Raw genomic sequence first — 18243 nt, forward strand, 5'->3', positions numbered from 1 at the left:
ATATAGGACTGTCATGTAAGGGTATGAGAAAAGATTACATAGCCCATATTGTGGATTGAGGTAGATGGTGGAGCATCCTTTCTGCTTTTTATTTTGTAAATGGAGAGGAAATTTCCTAGACTGTCTTCTGTTTGGCATTTTTTTCTTCCTGTGGCCAGGTGTGGATGAAAGAATATTTTATTACCCCTTCTAAACTGCTAATTCTGGTTGAGCTACTTTGCCACATATCACCACCACATGCAGTCCTAAAAACTAAGAATTCAGGATATTCATATTTTATCCTTAATCTCCTTGTACTTAAAGTGTCTCAAATTAAATTTTCATTTTGATTTAATTGGGCAATCATTATGTTAATTAAATGCACACCAGTTAATTATTAAGTGTGTTTTTTATTCAAGTGTAACAAATATTTAATAAGATGCGTCTCCTTCACTGTTGTTGAATCTCGTAAGAATTGAAACAGAGTTTCACCTTCCTGTTTGAATATCCTTCCTTGATCTCCAGTATGGGAAATGTGCTCATTTTTATTATTTATCATATAAATATGTGTGATGAAAACATTATCAGTGCTTTTTATCTCTGCTGAAGAAGTAGGATTTTTGACAAACTCCTTGCAGAAAGCATCTGCTTTCCTCGAATAAATTTTATCTGGCAGAAATCCAGAAGGCATATACCTTCTCTCTATCTGTAATGAACCTGCTGACATTCTTATTTTATTTTGGTTACAAGAAAAGTGGAGGTGGGGAAAACTGACAGAACTTCCTAGCTGGAAAAGTTTTTTTGTATTTCTTCTTTTCCTCTAGATGCCTCATTTGAGGCAGGGGAAGGTCATTTGTCACAGGTATCTGTATTATTCCTATTGCATAAAAGACGACTGAGGCACAGAAAGCAATTACTGTCTTACAGTTGTCCAGAGAGCTTGAGGTACAACTGGGTTATGTTTCTGTGTCATCTAAATACGGTTTGGGTGCCTTAATAACACGAGCTTCTTTTCTCTCTGGGAACATACCTTATTGTTATGCTGATAAAAATTGTTTACAGTAATAGATTAAGTGCAAAGTATGGAAAAAATAACTTTATGAACACGGGGATGGATTTTGAATTTGTTACTCTTTTCAGGTAATACTTCTGCATGGTTTTCTGAAAGCATTGATATTCACGGAAAGTCAAAAAATGAAATTCTGTGGTATTATATTAGGAACATCAAGGAACAGAGACCAAAAAGTCAATGGTATTGTTCAGTGACAAATCCATACCACAGCTCCTGTGAATGGAAAAGTGTAGGTGATCAGCAGCGTGGATGGCTTCCATGTATGAGGAACGAATTAAAAAGGTGGTGGAGGGAACTGTCAGAGGAAAGTATGGAGATCAGGTGTGGCACAGAGAAAGCAAGCCGGGATTGATTCTTTTTCATCATACAGGAGCTAAGGGACAGTAAAATTATTAGATAGCAGGATTTAGGTTTTGTTTGTTTGTTTTCTTTTTCCTGATGCAATGAATAATTCAACTTGAAACTTGTTACCACAGGACATCCAGGATGCCAATGTATCGACAGAGGGGGGGAAAAACAGGCTGGAAAAAGCCCTGATCTTGCTGATAGATTCCAAAGGTGCAGTTAAACATGGAGGTTTAGTTGCAGCTCCCAGCTCAGGCAGCTCTGAGGCAAAGATCATAGGAAAATGGGAACAAGTTTCAGGAAAACCTTTTGCCTTCCCTTGTTTCCCTGGGTATCTGTTGTCCTTCAAAGGCTGAGGCGGGCTCCTGGGCTAAATGAAGCTTTGCTTTTACTCAGGCTGGCAGTTCTTCTTTTTGTATACAGTCCAAGAAGAGGTAACCTTTTTATGCTCAAAACGTGTTCAGGCTGAAGAATTTGGAGGTGGAATGGAAAAATCAGGGGAAATTACTCATTTATTGCTTTTAAAAGTAGAGGTGCAGTGAGCTAATGACTTCTGGGAATTACAGTGCCTTGAATCTGTGAAAGATGAATTCAAAGAAGGAATCAGATCATCAGAAATGAGCAGCATCACTGCATTTAGAGAACAGTGGTGTTCCTTAATGTTCACTTTCATTTGTTTAAAATTCTTTCTAAGTTTTACCTGTTTAATCGAACAGATAGGGATCTTGTTTGTAGCCAGTTATTAATCAGGGCAGATTAACAACAGCTTTCTCACATATTGGTGTCTGCTCATAGGCATCCAATATGTGATGTGGATATGGGAAGTATCAATATTACAAGTTAATTTATTGCCTCTATGGTCACAGTGATTTCTCTGCAGCCTGTCAACTTTAACAGTCCACTGCTGAATAAAAGTTCTGAGGAAAGCAGAAAATTGCGATTGTGTGTGTTGAGAGGGAATTGGACAATCACACAAAGACAAAGAGGGAGAGAGAAATAAGGGAAGGGAAATTTTGCAGGGAGGAAAAAAGTATTAAAAACTATAAAGCCAATTTTCAGCATGGCAAGAAATTTAACAGTATAGCGTCACAGGCTATCTGCTGATACCAGAGTGGATAAATGTATTTATTCACTGTCTGGAGAAGTGGCTGAAAAAGCAGGGTGACAAAAATTGTAGATGACATGCTATTATTTAAGTTGGTCAAGAAGAAGGAAGAGTATGTGAAGCACTTCAGAAGGCTCTTATCTTGAAAACTGTTTATTTCTAGCAAAACCAAAATATGTTGTTGAAATAGGAGGCTGTCAGGAACAGTAGTGTACCTAATTAAGGGCATAGATAGATGTCTGTACAAAGAGAGGTTAAAAGTAAATAATCCAGGGTTATTTAGATTGGGAAGACCCAAAGTGAATGGGCCTTACTGAGAGAAGGGATGTTCATTTGCATTTTCTTACATCCTGTAGGGATGAACAGAGTTCAATGACAGCGAAAGACAACTCAAAACTAGATTTACAAATAAAAAAAAGACAGCACCTTATTAACATAATGTTTTCTTCACCTTATACATACATTACAGACACAAAACAAAGTCACTTTCACAGGGAAATTCATCAATTGTAATGAACAATGAGGAATCCACTCCAAATGTGTCTGTTCGAGGGAAGAGAACCACACATATGCACCCAAATCATGATGGTATGTAGATGGATGCTATGAGAGGCACCACGAGGATTTGTGTGGGTCTGTGAAGGGCTTGTTAATTTGGGATGATTGCATTCAGCAGCATGGGAACAGAGCCAATCTGTTTCCAGGGCCATCTGCATGGGAATGTTAACAGGCTCTGCTTGCTTTACCTGGCTTCTCCCAGCATCCATGGTGCCCTGCACCCACACCTTTTTGTATAAAGCACACAGAGGATGTATCCTGCTGTGCTTTGGGCTAATGAACAACCACTAGCACTGGGAAAGAAATTTTCCCTGTAGGCTGATTGTTTGATGTGTAGCCCACTTGAATTAACCCTCGATTCCCACTGAAGTGCCTGATAACAATCGGTACAGAAAATGGCTACTGGACCCTCTGAACCTCTCGCCTGGCAGTCTTTCCGCCATTGTGAGGCTTATTCTTTTTCTCTTGCTGCTTAGAAATCTATTGGTCTGTCTTGAGTACTACTTAAATGCTAATAATCATATTCTCCAATTCAAAGTTTATAGACATGCAATCTTACATCTATGCACTTGTTGTGCTGCCCTGTGTAGAAAGTGTTTGTGATGACCTTCCCTTATCTCTTCTGGACTAAATTTTTACCCTTCATATCTGAAAGATTTGCTTACAATACGCTTGAGTCATTCTGTCACTGTACTTCTTTCCTGATGCTGTTTTACTGTATGCAGACCCTGGACTATCAAATCAATAATGCTTAGAAATTACCATGACAAGATCAATGGTTAATTTTGTCTCGGCCAGATATTTGTCCAGTCCTCAAACAGCTTGATGGGGTTTTTTTCCCCTTTTTTTCCTACAGGGCTACAGATTGGGGAAAGATGAGTCCTTATCCCAGCTCTTGCTCCTAGTCCAAGGTCTGCTTTTGAAACTGCCATAATGAAAAAAATCATTAATGAACAAAATATATCTCTTCTTCTTGTGGATCATCTCTGTTTTGTAAGCTTCTCTCAAAATGCAAATATTTCCTATTTTTTGGATGCAAGAAAAGTTAAAGCTTTGTTTTCTCTGTCTCGGTAAACTGTGTGGAAACTGTGCTTAAATCTCAGACAAAGTAAGGGATTCTAAAAAGAGAGTAAGGGATTCTGAAAAGATGTGAAGTAGATTGCCAAAGCTATACTTGGCATATTTTTATAAATTGCCTCTAGCCTTTTTTTTCATTCTGCTAAAAACGGTACAGGTTTTATTCTTCCATATAGTATATATTCCATGGCATGTAAGGAGGGTTCAATTCAGGAGGATACAAGTTGTGTTCATAGCTGAAGTGTCTGAGTAGTCCTACTTACAGTATTATATTTGGTCAGCTATTTGTAGCAGCTCAGCTTTACTCACTTTGCTGTGAACAAGGAGCAGATCGGAGTAATGGAGAGACAGACGTCTACAAAGCAGAGCTGGCAGTCCTTGCAGTAGGGATCCCCACTGATGTTCACAATGTAATCATGGAACTGGTGGCATTACTGTCCATGGCATCCGCCCTTCCCTTTGTTTCACCACAAGAATCTCAGTTCATCTGCTTATATAATTTATTAATCCATTTTCCGTAAGAAATCATCTCCTTTTACTTTGTATACACTGATACAGAAGTCACCATGTGATTCAACCCTGTGGTTGAAACATTTCCTGTGGACTTGGCAGACTCTCACATGGAAAGGAGGGCTGCCACCAGTCAGGCTGAGGCAATAACAGAGGAGAGGGAGGAGGAGGAGGTCGTGCCCTTAATTCTGGTTTTATTACCTGCAACTACATAATTGTGGAACAAGAACTTAAATGGCGAAACTCCCTGAGATTCTCAGAATGAGCTAGGTAAGATGTAAGATTTTACAGCTTTGAACTTCCTAAGGAGGTTTTTAGAGTGCCTTTTGTGTGTGGTTTTTTTTTTTTTTTTTTAATGAGTGTGCCTTGCACCTTACTGCCTGTAGCTGTGATTGGCTTTATCACCAGAGAAAACAATGAATGGGAAGCCCTTACAAATTACTACTGTTTAGATTAAAGACAGTCATTAAAGATTTACAGTTCATTCCTCAAACACTACAGGTCATTTGGCACATTTGGTAGTTCCGACAATTTATACATTTCTGGTTTGAGTTTTCATTAAGTATTCCAGAATTGTATAAAATGGAAAACCTTTAGTTCTTATAGTATGTCAAAGGCATTGCACTGTCAACAGCTGCCTTGCTGTTTTCAGCGAAATTATTGTGTTTCTGATGAGCATCACAGCAGAAGTCCTGCAGGGATTCTGCACTGTCACGCTTGCAGGAGGGGCCCCGAGGAAGTTTGAGTACAGAAGCAGGTAATGGTAGATATTTTCCTCTAGGCTTTACACTTTAACGAAGGGTCACTGCAACTTAATCACTCTCCTGCCACACTTGCAGTGCTCAGAAGTTAGAGGTAAGCTGTGGCTCTCTGAAAGTTCACTCCAGCTTTCCCAGTTACAAGGGGAGGATCCCCTTGCCCCAGACACGGGTGTCTAGTGCCATGTTGGAAATCTGCAAGTGTCCTGCCCAGCCTCCTGGTGCTGCATCTGAAGACCGGCAGGTCTCCCGCGGGCTCCGCTTCTTGTCTGCCAGGCTCATGCAGATGCCTGAGCCACCACAAGGCACATAAAACAGCAGAAAAGTAATTATGTTGAGTGCCTCAAAACTCACCTTAGATGAAGGAGACTGAGTCAGAGAAGACTGCACTATTGTCACAAGTGCAGCGAGTGGGAGCGCAGTGGAGAAGTGTCCATTTTGCACAAAGTAGTTCAGCGACTGCCTCTTCAGTTTTTTGGAGAGGAATATTTCTCAATGCTTGTTGTAGATACCCTGTATTAGAGGAAATATGGAAATGGAGAATCATCAATAAGTAGGCTGGTAGGATAATGGTTTGCCATCTCTGGGCTTCAGCACAACATCGGGGATGAGGGTGCAGAAAAGGTTTCTCGTTCTCATCCATCAGAACTGCCTGGCATGGTCAGTCTTCTGACAGAGATGACTGGAATCACAGGCTTGGAGGGAGAAAACTTCATGCCTGAGGTGTAAGAGAGTTGGGAACCCAGCTCTTCCCTCTTGCCAGGGCTGGGGCAGCGTGTCTGTGGAGCCAGGGCTGTGATCCCTTCCTAGTGCCAGCTACTGACTGCCAGGAAGGATTTACAGATGGGGAACAGTTCCAGGCTCAGGAATCCCTGAGGAATGCACACCAGCAGGTGTAGTCTGCCAGTGCCATTGGAGAGTGGGCTGCATGCAGGACTGGGGGGACAGCACCCCCGTTGCACCCCCCTCAAATTGTTTCCATGGACATGCATTATAGTGCTTCTGCACTGGCTGGAAGTGGCTGAATCAGAAAATAGGAGGAGGCTGATGAGCACAAACCAAGCTGCAAAAGCACATATTGCTGGGTCAGCCAGCAGGAAAAAAAACAGTAGATTTAAAAAAAAAAAAAAAAAAAGGGGGTGGGTTTCATAGGAGACTCAGAAAACACCTCCTCAGAGTCAGTGAATTAAAACTGTTTGTGTTAAGAAATTGTCTTTTGTATTCTTTGAGGGGTGCAGGTTGGAGCTTTAACAGTACGGTGTTCAAGGAGAGTCTGTCTTTTGTGTGGCTGCTCCTGCAGTTATAGGTACAGCTTTCAGGACAAAGTTTGGCATTCAGTGTAGAGCACCATGAAACAAATGGATCATATGAGCTCTCAGAGCAATTTTTCTCTCTCTTATGTAGCATTTACCGTATGTTTGGCTTGTTGGCAATTTAATCAGTCTGAATAATCTTGTTTTGTGACAAACCTCCTAAATCACAAAGGAGTGATGCAGTTTGTATGGGTGAAATGTGCTCCACAGAGATATTTCAAGTTGAAGAATAAAAATGAGAATTAGACAATACAGAACTCATTGAAAGCCAGTTTTCCAGCTGCTCTAATTTCCCACAATTTAATTTGTGTGCCGTCAAAAGCAACTTGGAGGCTTCCAGCAAGATGATAGAACTATGGGTGAGGCTAAACAGAGGGTCTAAAATGCGCTGAATGCATTGCAGTCCCATGCTGTAAAAACATCTCCTAGGACGAAATGCAGGCAGCATAATATCCTAGTAAATTGGACCATTAAATAAAACTGTGAAGTCGTAAAGCTGTAGCATTACCCGAAATTAAAGCATTGTCACCTTTGAATTATGGAACAATTTAACAAGCGTTTAGGAAATCTGCTTTTCAAGGCTGCATTTAACTATTCCAGGTTATACAGTAGAAGATGTGGCTGCACTCTCCTACAAAGTTTTGAATGCCTTTCAGCTTGTGTGTGGTTTGAAATTTTACCAAGCTGAGAAGGTAATAAAATAATAAAGTGGAATAATAGAAGGTAAAAATAAACAGTGACCTTTGCCTGGAGAACAGCTTCTTCATTCTTATTGCAAATTCACAAGTGCAGGGAGAGCTCATTAAATTGAGTAAACAGGAAAAAACCATATAGTATGGACAGACGTAAAAAGATAACGATAAATTCTTTGTTGAAGTAAAGGAAAAGAGAGCCTTATCTGCCTAGTTTAACAGTTTCCAGATACAGAAATGGGTAGGAGGAGCTAGTGGCACTCAACTTGATTTGCATCTACGATTACAGTGTCACTGCCTAAAAATATAATGAAAACAAACCCCAGAAGAATAAAGATTTAAAAAAAAAAATCCTCATATTGTGAAATAGGGACAGTATTTGAAGACCCATTTTCAAAAGCCATAGGCATAATCCATGCAGAGGCATGCCTCTGCAAAGGCATATGCAAGTCATGGAGCTAAGTTGCAAACAGTTGTTGCTCTGCTTCCTAGCTGTAGTGATCTGCGTGCATGTCCAGATTGCAGCTATGTTTCTTACACAGGTCCTGAAGCATGCCTGAAATGCCAGCTCACAGAGTGTTGTCAGTAGGCTTCAGAGTAACTGCTGATCGAGCTGCAAGGGTATAATTCCTTGACCTCATTCTGAGGCAGGCAGCTGTATCCTGGGAGCAGCCCTAACTAAACTTGTGCATGTGAATTTGAGAAAATAGTATGAAATTTTTCTAAATGCTGCTGGGTTTGAGGTAGAGAAAATGGTTCTTGAATAAAGCCCAAGAGTTGACCTGAATGGTGAGGGTCTTCAGAAGAAAGATTGGGATTATTTTTGTGTGGTTTTCTGATCTATAGAAGTAGGTGCATATGGTCTTGCTATTGTCTTGGAATGGTTCAAGAATTTACTTCCCTCCAGCTCTTAGTTACCTCTCCCTCAGTCAGCTGAGACTCAGGAGGCAGCAGAGTCAGCTCTCCCACTCTGTGAAAAGCAAACTAAAGTTTAAATCATTTTCAGGCTCATTTGCTGCGTGTAAACCAAGGGGTGTTCTTTTGAAAGAATGAACTTTGTTGTTTTTTTTTACTGCGATGTGAATGTAATCCCTTATTCTTCTAGCAGGTTGTGCATAACTCTGTGAATGTTACCTAGCACCTCTACACTTCATGTCTGTCTTTCTAAAAAGGCAGTACTTATTCTTTCCCTGGGAAGTAGGAAGAAGCGTGGCTGGGATGGTTAAATGCATCTCTCTTCCTTTTGCATCTCTAACATTGTTGTCACCAGCTCTTTTGTCTTGCATCTGTGCTGTCTTGGGCCGCCCTTCTAATCTGAAGACTTCCTTTCAGACTCCAAGTCTCTTCCATTGCTTTTTTTTCTGGGTTAAAAATAAAAAGTTAGCAGAGGATGTGTTTCTCTGTGCTCTTTCTACAACAACTGTGCATAGGCAAAAGAAATAAATTTTTGAATGGTGGTAGCTTTTGCCATCCCAGTGGAGTGCTTTCCTGGTGGCTGTGACTTTCCTGTCACTAAATCAGTGAGCCAAATACATATATTTTTTTGAGAAGCTGTGCTGATGGTTATCTTTACATCAAAGATGGAACGTAGAGTGAATCTTTGAAGTGACCAGCAAAGCATGGATCTGATCTGTAAAAGTAATCAGCGTAAGGCATGTGTAGGTTAGGAAATGTCTGAAATGTAACTCCAGAATTTTTCCCTTCCACTATTACTTTTTAAACTCTCTATTCTGATGTACTTCCCTAAATCATGATTACTTTGATCACAGAAAGAAACTTGATTTGTTTCTCCTTTCCCTTTGCAAACTGGAGGATGGGAACTCTGCAGTTAGCTTCTCAGTTCTAAAAGATCTTGTGGAGAAAAGCAGTTCTTGAATGTCAAAGTTCAGATCTCAGAGGGACAGCCGAGTGCAGCTGTAATGATAACAAGAGCATTGAAAATTAATGAACAATCACAGTGGAAAATAAGAGAAAGACCTGTTGCATTGGCTGTCCAACACACTTGTTAATGAGCGCTTTTCCCTAACGGTATGTTTGCTGATGTCTTGTCCAACCTCATTTGAAACACGTCAATTAATTACATGTCCAGCACTTCTTGGGAAGGCTGTTTTATTCTATTCTACTGTTAACACATTTTTCCTAGTAATCCATTGTTGCTTCTAAATTACTAGATCTTGATGCTTTTGGTTTTTCAAGTACCCACACGACACCTTTCCTGCTGTACAAGTACACAGCCTGGAAAGCACAGTAGCATTAACCACTCTGAAACTCTCCTGTCAGGCTGCTGTACCTCCTGAGCAGCGCCATAGCCACTATTGTGAGCACTGATTTTACTGCAGTTTATCAAAATTATGTTAATAACTCTCTGTGGGCAGGAGCTTATGAGTGCTCATTTTGAATTCCAGCAACTAGTTCGTTGGTTTTACAGCTTGCTTACAGTATCAGCAGCTTGGTGTTTGTCTTTAGTAGATTTTTTCCAGTGAAGGCAGGGGTTAAACTTCTACCAAATTCAGTGAGAGGAAAGTTAGCTCCCCCTCAGCTGCTTATGAAAAATACGCTCTGTTCATGTCAATCCTTGAGAGAACAAAAGCAAAACCAGAGAGGCTCTGGCTGATAAGAATCACTGCTTTCAGGTGTACAAGATGTGTGTTCTGAAGTCATTGAATTATATTGTTTTGGAAGCAATATATTGTGCAGGACTGTGCAGGGTATTGTGCTACAGTGTTGACTCTGATTACAACCACTGGGGCAAGTTTTACAAGCAATAAATTTGTAATATTTCTTGTGATTTTAATCTAACTTCCATGTATCACACATTGCAGCAGTGTCTCATTGAGCTCCAACTCAAAGGATCCACAAGCAGCATCCTGAACTCAACAAACCCCACAGAATTACAGATCTCTAAGCAAACTCTTTCTGTCTACCGTCACAGAAATGATGAGAGTGTTGTGAGTCAATGTATGGTTTGCTGAGCATAAACTGTCCTTACAGTTAATGCCATACATTACTCTGGGAGAGTAATTTCTCTGTAACTTGCAGCCAGGTCTTGGAACAGACCTCTTTAAATAGTCTCCAGATGGTTGTTGTTACTTGCTTGTCATCTGAATGCCTCCGTAATGACAATCCATTAAATCATCTGAGTGTCATTGCACAGATACTCCATTTAGGATTTTTATACACCTATTAGAGTTCTATCAGAGTAATCTGTGGGGTTATTTGTAGCTCAACAAAGAATACTTCAACTGCAATGCATTGCAGTGGCCACAAAGCTACTGGGCTCATCATGCCAGTGTATCCGGGAGTAACTGGAAAGGTCGTGCTCTGTAAGAACTCTGACCAGTTAATCTGGTAAAAACGATCTGAATACTTAAATGCACAGGTTTTGAGATCAGTTTAGAAAAGAATCTGGTTCAGAGTTATCGGGTGTTTCCCTGTTGAAGTGTGAATAACAAAATAGAAATCTCTTGTCTAGATCTTGCCTCTTCCTCTCTAACAAACAGTCTGTAGGTTTCTGCAAGTGAGGTTGAAATTTTCCTCTCATCAAATGATTAAAATTTACTACCTTAAATTTTTGCCCTGTCAGTATCTTCTATCCTCCTTGCGCAAGCGGGGTCTTTGATAAAGGGGAAATTTACTGGATGTGACTCTCAGTATCATTATGGAGCACGTGCAGGGCTCAGTCCTGTGAATCCTCATTAGAGTTTGCCTTTTACTCTGGGTCAGCTCAGCAGATTGGCCGTTCAGGCTGTCCTTGTTATCTTGCCCATTGCTATCTCACCAGAACCAGCCAGGAAACAGCCTCCCTGCTAAGCTAATTGCTTCTAATTGCGATGTTCCCCTTATCATGCCAGCCTCAGTGCTGGTCATGAGCTGGGTTGTTAGGGTGCAGGTTGTGCTTAAGCCTAGATTCTGCCTTCTGTCACTTAAGAAATCCCTTGCTCTGCCAGTAAATGCAATGAAGGAGATGAGAAGGGGCTCTCCAGCGTGGAAAAGTATCAACCTTTACACTTAACTACAGATGCCGAGTCATATATTGTTCCATACATCCAAGCAGGGCATCACTCAGCTTATACGTGGAAAAATCTGAGAAGTGAGTAAAATGAGTGATCTGCCTTCCAGCTGGGCAGTAAGAGCATACTCTCCATTTTAGCTTTCTGGCAAGAGTTTGTGGTTTCTGTTTGTGGTGAGTTTGTGCGAGCTCATCGGACGTAGTTCTCTGCTACCATTTGTTGCTGTAACAGCGTGGGCTGTGCTCTCAGGTACAGCTATGTTTGCAAAAAATGAGTGGTACCACCCTGAGCCATATTATTATGTCTTTTCTCTTGGGGCCAAAGCGAGCTGAAAGGTATCTAATTTTCTTCAGATACCTGGCAGTTGAAGATGCTGAAGATCTCCTGTGGTTCCCAGGAAGCTTGTTGTTTTTCTCTTGCTCAGCGGGCTTTGTAGTGTTTGCTCAAGCTGGTTCAGAGAGAAACAGCTCTGTGGGCTACACTGGCCTGTAGTGGGTCTTCATCACAGAGGGACCATTTCAGAGCCCAGGGTCCTGCTGATCCACTCTCCAGCGCAGTAAAACGTTAGATTTCAGTTGGGTTTTTGTTCCCTGCTTGTTGCAAATTTTTTGCTGTTAACTTGCCGTTCAATCCTTTTTCATTTAACAGAAGATAAGATCTGGACTTCAGTGCAGCACAACAACACGGGGCTAACCAGAGTCCGAGGAGCTGATCCACAGAAGCCGTACACCATGTCCTTTAACTACAACAGCAGCGCGGAGCAGCTTGAAGCTGTGATCAGCAGCGCAGAGTACTGCGAACAGGAGGCAGCCTACCACTGCAAAAAGTCACGTCTCCTAAACACCCCGAGTAAGTGCCACGATCCCAAACCTTTCCTTGTTAACTCTTATTGATTAGACGGGAGAGAGAGGCCGCACTGCAACTGAGGAGAAAAAAAAAAAAAACAAAACGAATAATAGCAATACAGAATAGAGTGGAAAGCCTTTTCCTTTCCTGGACGCTACTGTGCAATGCCTGTACTCTGATGCAAGAGAGTCAGAGCTCTGCAGGGGAGCTTCCACTGTGTAAGTGCACGCACACAAAGGGTCTGAAAGATTCTACAATGGAAAATACCACTTGGAAACCACAGAAGCTCTGTTTAGCTGATGGTAAATGGATGTGTTTGTTTATTTACAGTTTTTAACTGTATATTAAAGATAGATTACTCCAGACTTTTATGATGTTTCTGGAGAGGAGAGGTGTACCCTCTTCTGAGTCCCACAGCCCCAGATATGATGTTTAAGGTGCCTGGTAGTACAGTTTCTGGGGCAAAACTAATTTTCCCCTCCTGATAGAAGGAAGAAGTTTTTTGTCTTAATGTAGCAGTAACAAGAAAGCAGAGGGTCTGATCAGTTTGTGTCTCTGCGGCAGCAAATCCCCAATGGCTACTCAGGACATCTGCCTTCCACTCAACCCTCTCCTGGGGTTGGGATTTTACATTTGCTTAGCCAGAGAGATGAATGCCATTAAGGGCAGGCTTCTGAATGTCTTCAAAGTCTCATCTGGTTACTTGTAATGTCTGCATGGTCCTGGTGATTCTTTGATTATTAGCAACTCTTAAATTTGGTAGTAGGTTAGAAGAAATCCTATGGAAAGCCTTAAGGGGAGCTTGCAATAGGAGTTCCTATTGTGTTAAAAACACATTGCCTAATGAGATGTATCAAAACCCCGCCTGGTTCCAGCAAAGTTACTATAACACTGAATTTTTATAGATCCAGTAATCAGATGCCTTACAGCCAGTTTATTTTTAAAACCTGGGAAATATGTCTTTTGTTATCATCAGAATTTGCCAGCCAAGAACTGCTTGTATTGCTGATCATTTTTTAAAGAATGAAATCTTAATATCAGCATCGAGGGTAGAGCACAAAAGGAAAACAAAATGCAGGCATAAGTGCTCATAAAGAGAGGGAACCAATTTCTTACAAATACTTGCAGTATTGCTGGCTTCTGTATCCCACACCACACTTGATGTGTTATAAAGATATAATCACACAATGATTATTTCCAAAATCGTATTTTAAGGATGAAGGCCACAGTATTAGAGCAGGTCTGCTTGTGTTCACTTTTACACGTTTCTGCGAGGTACTTGGTCATGCACACGCTGAAAGGTGCACTATGAGTGCATTCTGAGAAACCTCTTCTATGTGGTGCCTCTGTAAAGCTAGGGACACTTCTTAAGGATCCAAACCCATTTCTTCGTTAAAAGAAAAAAAAAGTAAGTAGTGATAATCTTGTATAAAATGACAGTATATAAACTATCCTGCTTCAGGGCTAAAGCTATCTACCAACTGGAAGAGAGGCTAAGACGATTCCTGACAGCCAGCTCTTTCTCCACTTGTCCAGGACCAAAGCTGTGACTCTGAGTCCTCAAGGGAGAGGATGCAAGGACGGCCTCCAGCAGCCCGGCTTGTGCTCTTGCAGCTGCTGCAGTGTCGCCGTGGTCCTGACAGTTGACCACACAAGAATTGCTTGACTCATAACTCTTTAGTGCAGCTCCAGCTGATAAATCAGAAAAAATTATAATCCAGGGCTATGCATGTTGCAGACACCATCATTTTTTCCTCTCTTTTTTTCTTCCTTTGGTATGCTTTTTAATTACACTTTCAGTTTTTCATCCTGAACTTTCTCAATAGCCTAAGGCTGCAAATTTGGTGAGATATGGAACATGCTCAAAAATAATCATCTGAGTTCTTGAAATGGCACAATATGGATAACTATTTGTTCTTAGCTGAGTCACTAAGTGTTTTTAAATAGTAGAAAGATATTTTTCCCCCCAGTGCCTTAAATAGCTCTATTATGTGATATTCATTTTGAAGTGAACTGCAGCTGTATTATAGAAGATCCTAGAGACCTAGTGGTGCTGAATATTATAGGTGTCTTGAAGAGTTCTAAGATTTAAAGAATTTCCATTCCTAAACTTGAAGATGAGCTATGAGTGCGGTTATGTCCGGGGTGTTTTGCTAAACTCACTGCAGAAGGTTCTCATCTGTGTTGTTTATGCCCAAGAAACCAGAGGGAGTTTGATTTGGGGTCAGAGCAACAGAACAAAAATCAAAACTCTTGGGTTTTGTTTCTTGATTCGGCCTAGGCTTTTGCATACCTGAAGCACTATGTTCTCTCTGTGTTGCAAGGGTATCGTAATAAATAATTATGGTTAATGAACCACACTGCAGATCTTCCTTCAGAAGTCGGTATACAAATGCACATGTATTGATGACAGTGCTGCATTCATAGGCCAGCAGGAAATATTTCATGACCTAATCCAGCCTGCTGAGTATCACTGCTCATTAGTACCTCTGGACTGAGCCCAGCAGTGAATGCTTAATGGAAGGGCATCTCCCAGATGTATATCTGATCTTGACAGAGCTATAAAAGTTCCCCTTCCTGCAAGGAATTTAAGCCATTTCTGAGCTTCCTCTAGTTTGGGGTTTTGTTCTTTGTTTTTTTCTGAGGAAATGGAAGGCATTATTAGGATATCTCAGCTGGTAGCACCCAAAACCCCAGATCCTTTTCTTCAGGATCTAAACGCTATCATGTTTCACAGAGAAGCAATAAAAAGGTTTCTCTTCCCTTTGGCATTTGTAATGTTACCCTCCAGCAAAGTTGCATGTTATCAAAAATATTATGTCCAGCAGGACATGCTGTACTCCAGCAGAGTGATCTTCCCCCTGTACTCTGCACTGGTGAGGCTGCACCTCGAATACTGGTTTCAGTTTTGGGCCCCTCACTACAAGAAAGACGTTTCATTGCTGGAGCATGTCCAGGGAAGGGCAACGAAGCTAGTGGAGGGTCTGGAGCACGAGTCTTATGAGGAGCAGCTGAGGGAACTGGGGTTGTTCAGCCTGGAGAAGAGGAGGAGAGACCTTATTGCCTGAGGGGAGACCTTCTTGCCCTCTACAACTGCCTGAAAGGAGGGCGTAGTGAGGTGGGTGTTGGTCTCTTCTCCCAAGTAACAAGCGATAGAACAAGAGGAACTGGACTCAGGTTGCACCAGGGGAGGTTTAGATTGGATATTAGGAAAAAATTCTTCACTGAAGGGGCTGTTAAGCATTGGAACAGGCTGCCCAGGGAAGTGGTCGAGTCCCCATCCCTGGAGGTATTTAAAAGACGGGTAGATGTGGTGTTTAGGGACATGGTTTAGTGGTGGACTTGGCAGCATTAGTTTAACAGTTGGTCTCAATGATCTTAAAGGTCTTTTCCAACCTAAAAGATTCTATGATTCTATAGCAACTTTAGCTTTCACAGCTTTGCATTTGGAAAAAAAAGTAAAAAAAAAAATCATGTGCCTGGGCAAAGGGGCAAGTGTGGCACTCTGGGCTGCCTCAGAGAGAAACCAAGGGAGGTTCCTAGCTTGCATAAAATTGTTCCAGTTTAAATCAAGGAATTTGTCTTTCTTCTGTTCCTACTACCTCTTGCCCTGAAGACATAGGCACATCCCCAGCGGATGTGATTCAGCGTAGTCTCCCCATTGAGTTACTTGGATTTACATCTGCAATGTGTCAGACGTGCAATCTGCCAGTTGGCAAAGGAGTTTACTCATCTCCACCTCCTGCTGTCTGGAACAGCCTTATCAGTTCTCACTGTCATACTATGGCTTAGCAGCAAGCATGTCTTTGAAAACTAAAATTAAATTGCCCTGAACTGCATTTTTGTACATCTCTGCCATCAGATAGATTTTTCAGGAGGTTTATGAACATCAGAATAGATGTCTGTTCATCAGAGGAATAGCTGGCTTTCTCATGATGCTGGCAAATGAAACTTATAATTTATGACCAGTAATTGCAAGTCTCTCGTGACTTCTCCATGCCTGTTGGAGAGACACCCACATAACCAGAGCGTATCTGACAGTTGGCATTAATTAGGAAAGTCATCCACACTCTTAGCAAAAGATTGCAGACTTCACCACTGCCTCATCCTTAGAAGCACAGACCAAGACAAGCTAGCAGGAGAGGAGGGGGAGGTGGGCTACCTCTAAATGTGCTGTCTGTATTCTGGGACTCTGAAAAGAAATTCAGGTCTCAGATTTCCTTTCTTTGTGGGGCATCTCAGGTAATACCTAGGAGAAGGGTAAGGGTACAAGGGTAAGTGCATGCATGCACATGCACGTTTAATTAAAGTGTTAACATACAAGATGTTTGAAGGTATGAAAACATTTTATTAACTGAACAAACCCTCAGCTCTGACTGAATTAGCTTAGTTTTTCTAGAAGCAGTGGGTGTACTCAAAGGCTTAACATTTGGGAAGCTGCCTCACATCCACCATATCAAGGACTTAATACCGTGACGGCTGTATCAGTGGCAGGATAGCATGCTTTACAATACTTGGCTGACAGTTTGTCAAGTTCATAGCACATTTGTGTAGGCAGGGACTGAGAAAAGATCAGTCCTGGAGCAAAATCAAAGAAATAGGAATGTCTTTAGGTGATGTTTTCTTCCTGCCTTCTTCCTTATTTTTCTCTTTCCAGTAGAATTCCCACACCATGTCACTTCAAGCTTTGATTTCAAACATCCATCCTAAACCACACATCTCTTCCTTGAACTTTCTGCCTGTCCCTCCTAAGATCTGTCAAGTCCCAGTATAATATGACTTGCACCCAGGTGTTCACCTCCTCTTCTCCCCTCTGCCTCCCAGGCAGACCTGTATCTCAGTGCCGACGTGCACCACGTGCTGTCTCCAGGTTTGTGATCCCTTATGCTAGATAGCTGTTTGCCCTCACCTGTGAGCCACTGCATTTGTGTTTTGTACCTCTATTGATGGGGGAGAAGATGCAGTGCTACCTCACAGCGGAATGTGTGTTCTAACTTCTGAGTTTAGACTTTAGACTTAATTCTGCTGCTGGAGAGATGCAGCTTAGGGTGAGCACAGAAGCCTGGATATCTTCAGCACATCCCTCAGTGTTCCCATCACCCACAGTTGCTCTATCAAGGGCATTAGACTTTATGCCATTGCCAATCCTTTTTAGTATCCTCCGTTGGATCTGGTGCTCATAAATTTATCTAATCACTTTTTGAACTTTATTGTGTTGTCTACCTCTGCAGCCTCCTAGGAAAGCAAATTCCAGGAGTTCCTTACTTGCTGTGTACAGAGCTACTTTTTTTAAACGTGCTTCAAACTAATGTTTTACTTAGTGCACTGAGTACTGGTATTGAAGGATGTGGTGAATCACAGTTCTGCACTCATCCAGTGCTTTTAGAGTCCTTTTAGTTGCCCTTCTTGGACCTTCACTACCTCTAGTATTTTTTTCACCAGTAGTGACCCACAGTGCCTGAGGCGCTGTTTGCACTAAGGTTTCATATAATGGGAACATCACTTTCATGGTGAAGAATGTGAAACCTGGGTTCTGATAAAGTTTTTTATATAGATTTACCCTGAGATGATATAAAATGACCTATAATGAGTAGTCATTTTCCATTGGGGTTTTGCTCACTATTATTTTATGTCTTTCAAATAAAATTTCCATTTTATCCTTCCAGGTACTTTAAATTGTTATTGCATTACCAGGAGACTATTTCTCATTGCACAAAATAATGTAGAACGGGGAAGTCCTCCCTCAAAAAGTGGTTCATATTGAAGGGAGTGGCAGATAGGTGGCAGCTGTAGATTGTATGTTGTAATTATTCTTGGGTAATTAGGATCCCCTTCTTGAGAATGATTGACTTGCCATCTGTCTTTCCACCACCACACCTTGGCTCTTCCCTCTGAAGCAGCAGTGCTGACAGCTTCTCACAGGCACAATTTCAGATAACTTTTGCTATATTTAGAGACTTTTGAACAGAGTTCACCAT

General features: G+C 41.4%; 1 protein-coding gene across 1 annotated transcript in view; it reads left to right on the forward strand.

Annotated features, from left to right (window-relative positions):
* The window catches only part of CNTNAP5 (contactin associated protein family member 5), a 232003-nt gene that overhangs the window by 127939 nt on the left and 85821 nt on the right, over nt 1–18243 (forward strand). The window contains exon 13 of the mRNA XM_035900233.1: nt 12068–12268. Within this exon, the coding sequence (XP_035756126.1) occupies nt 12068–12268 (201 nt within the window). The remainder of the gene's footprint in view (nt 1–12067; nt 12269–18243) is intronic.

The sequence above is a fragment of the Egretta garzetta genome, unplaced genomic scaffold, assembly GCF_000687185.1.
Source record: "Egretta garzetta isolate BGI_Z169 unplaced genomic scaffold, ASM68718v1 scaffold48, whole genome shotgun sequence".
Classification (NCBI taxonomy): Eukaryota; Metazoa; Chordata; class Aves; order Pelecaniformes; family Ardeidae; genus Egretta; species Egretta garzetta.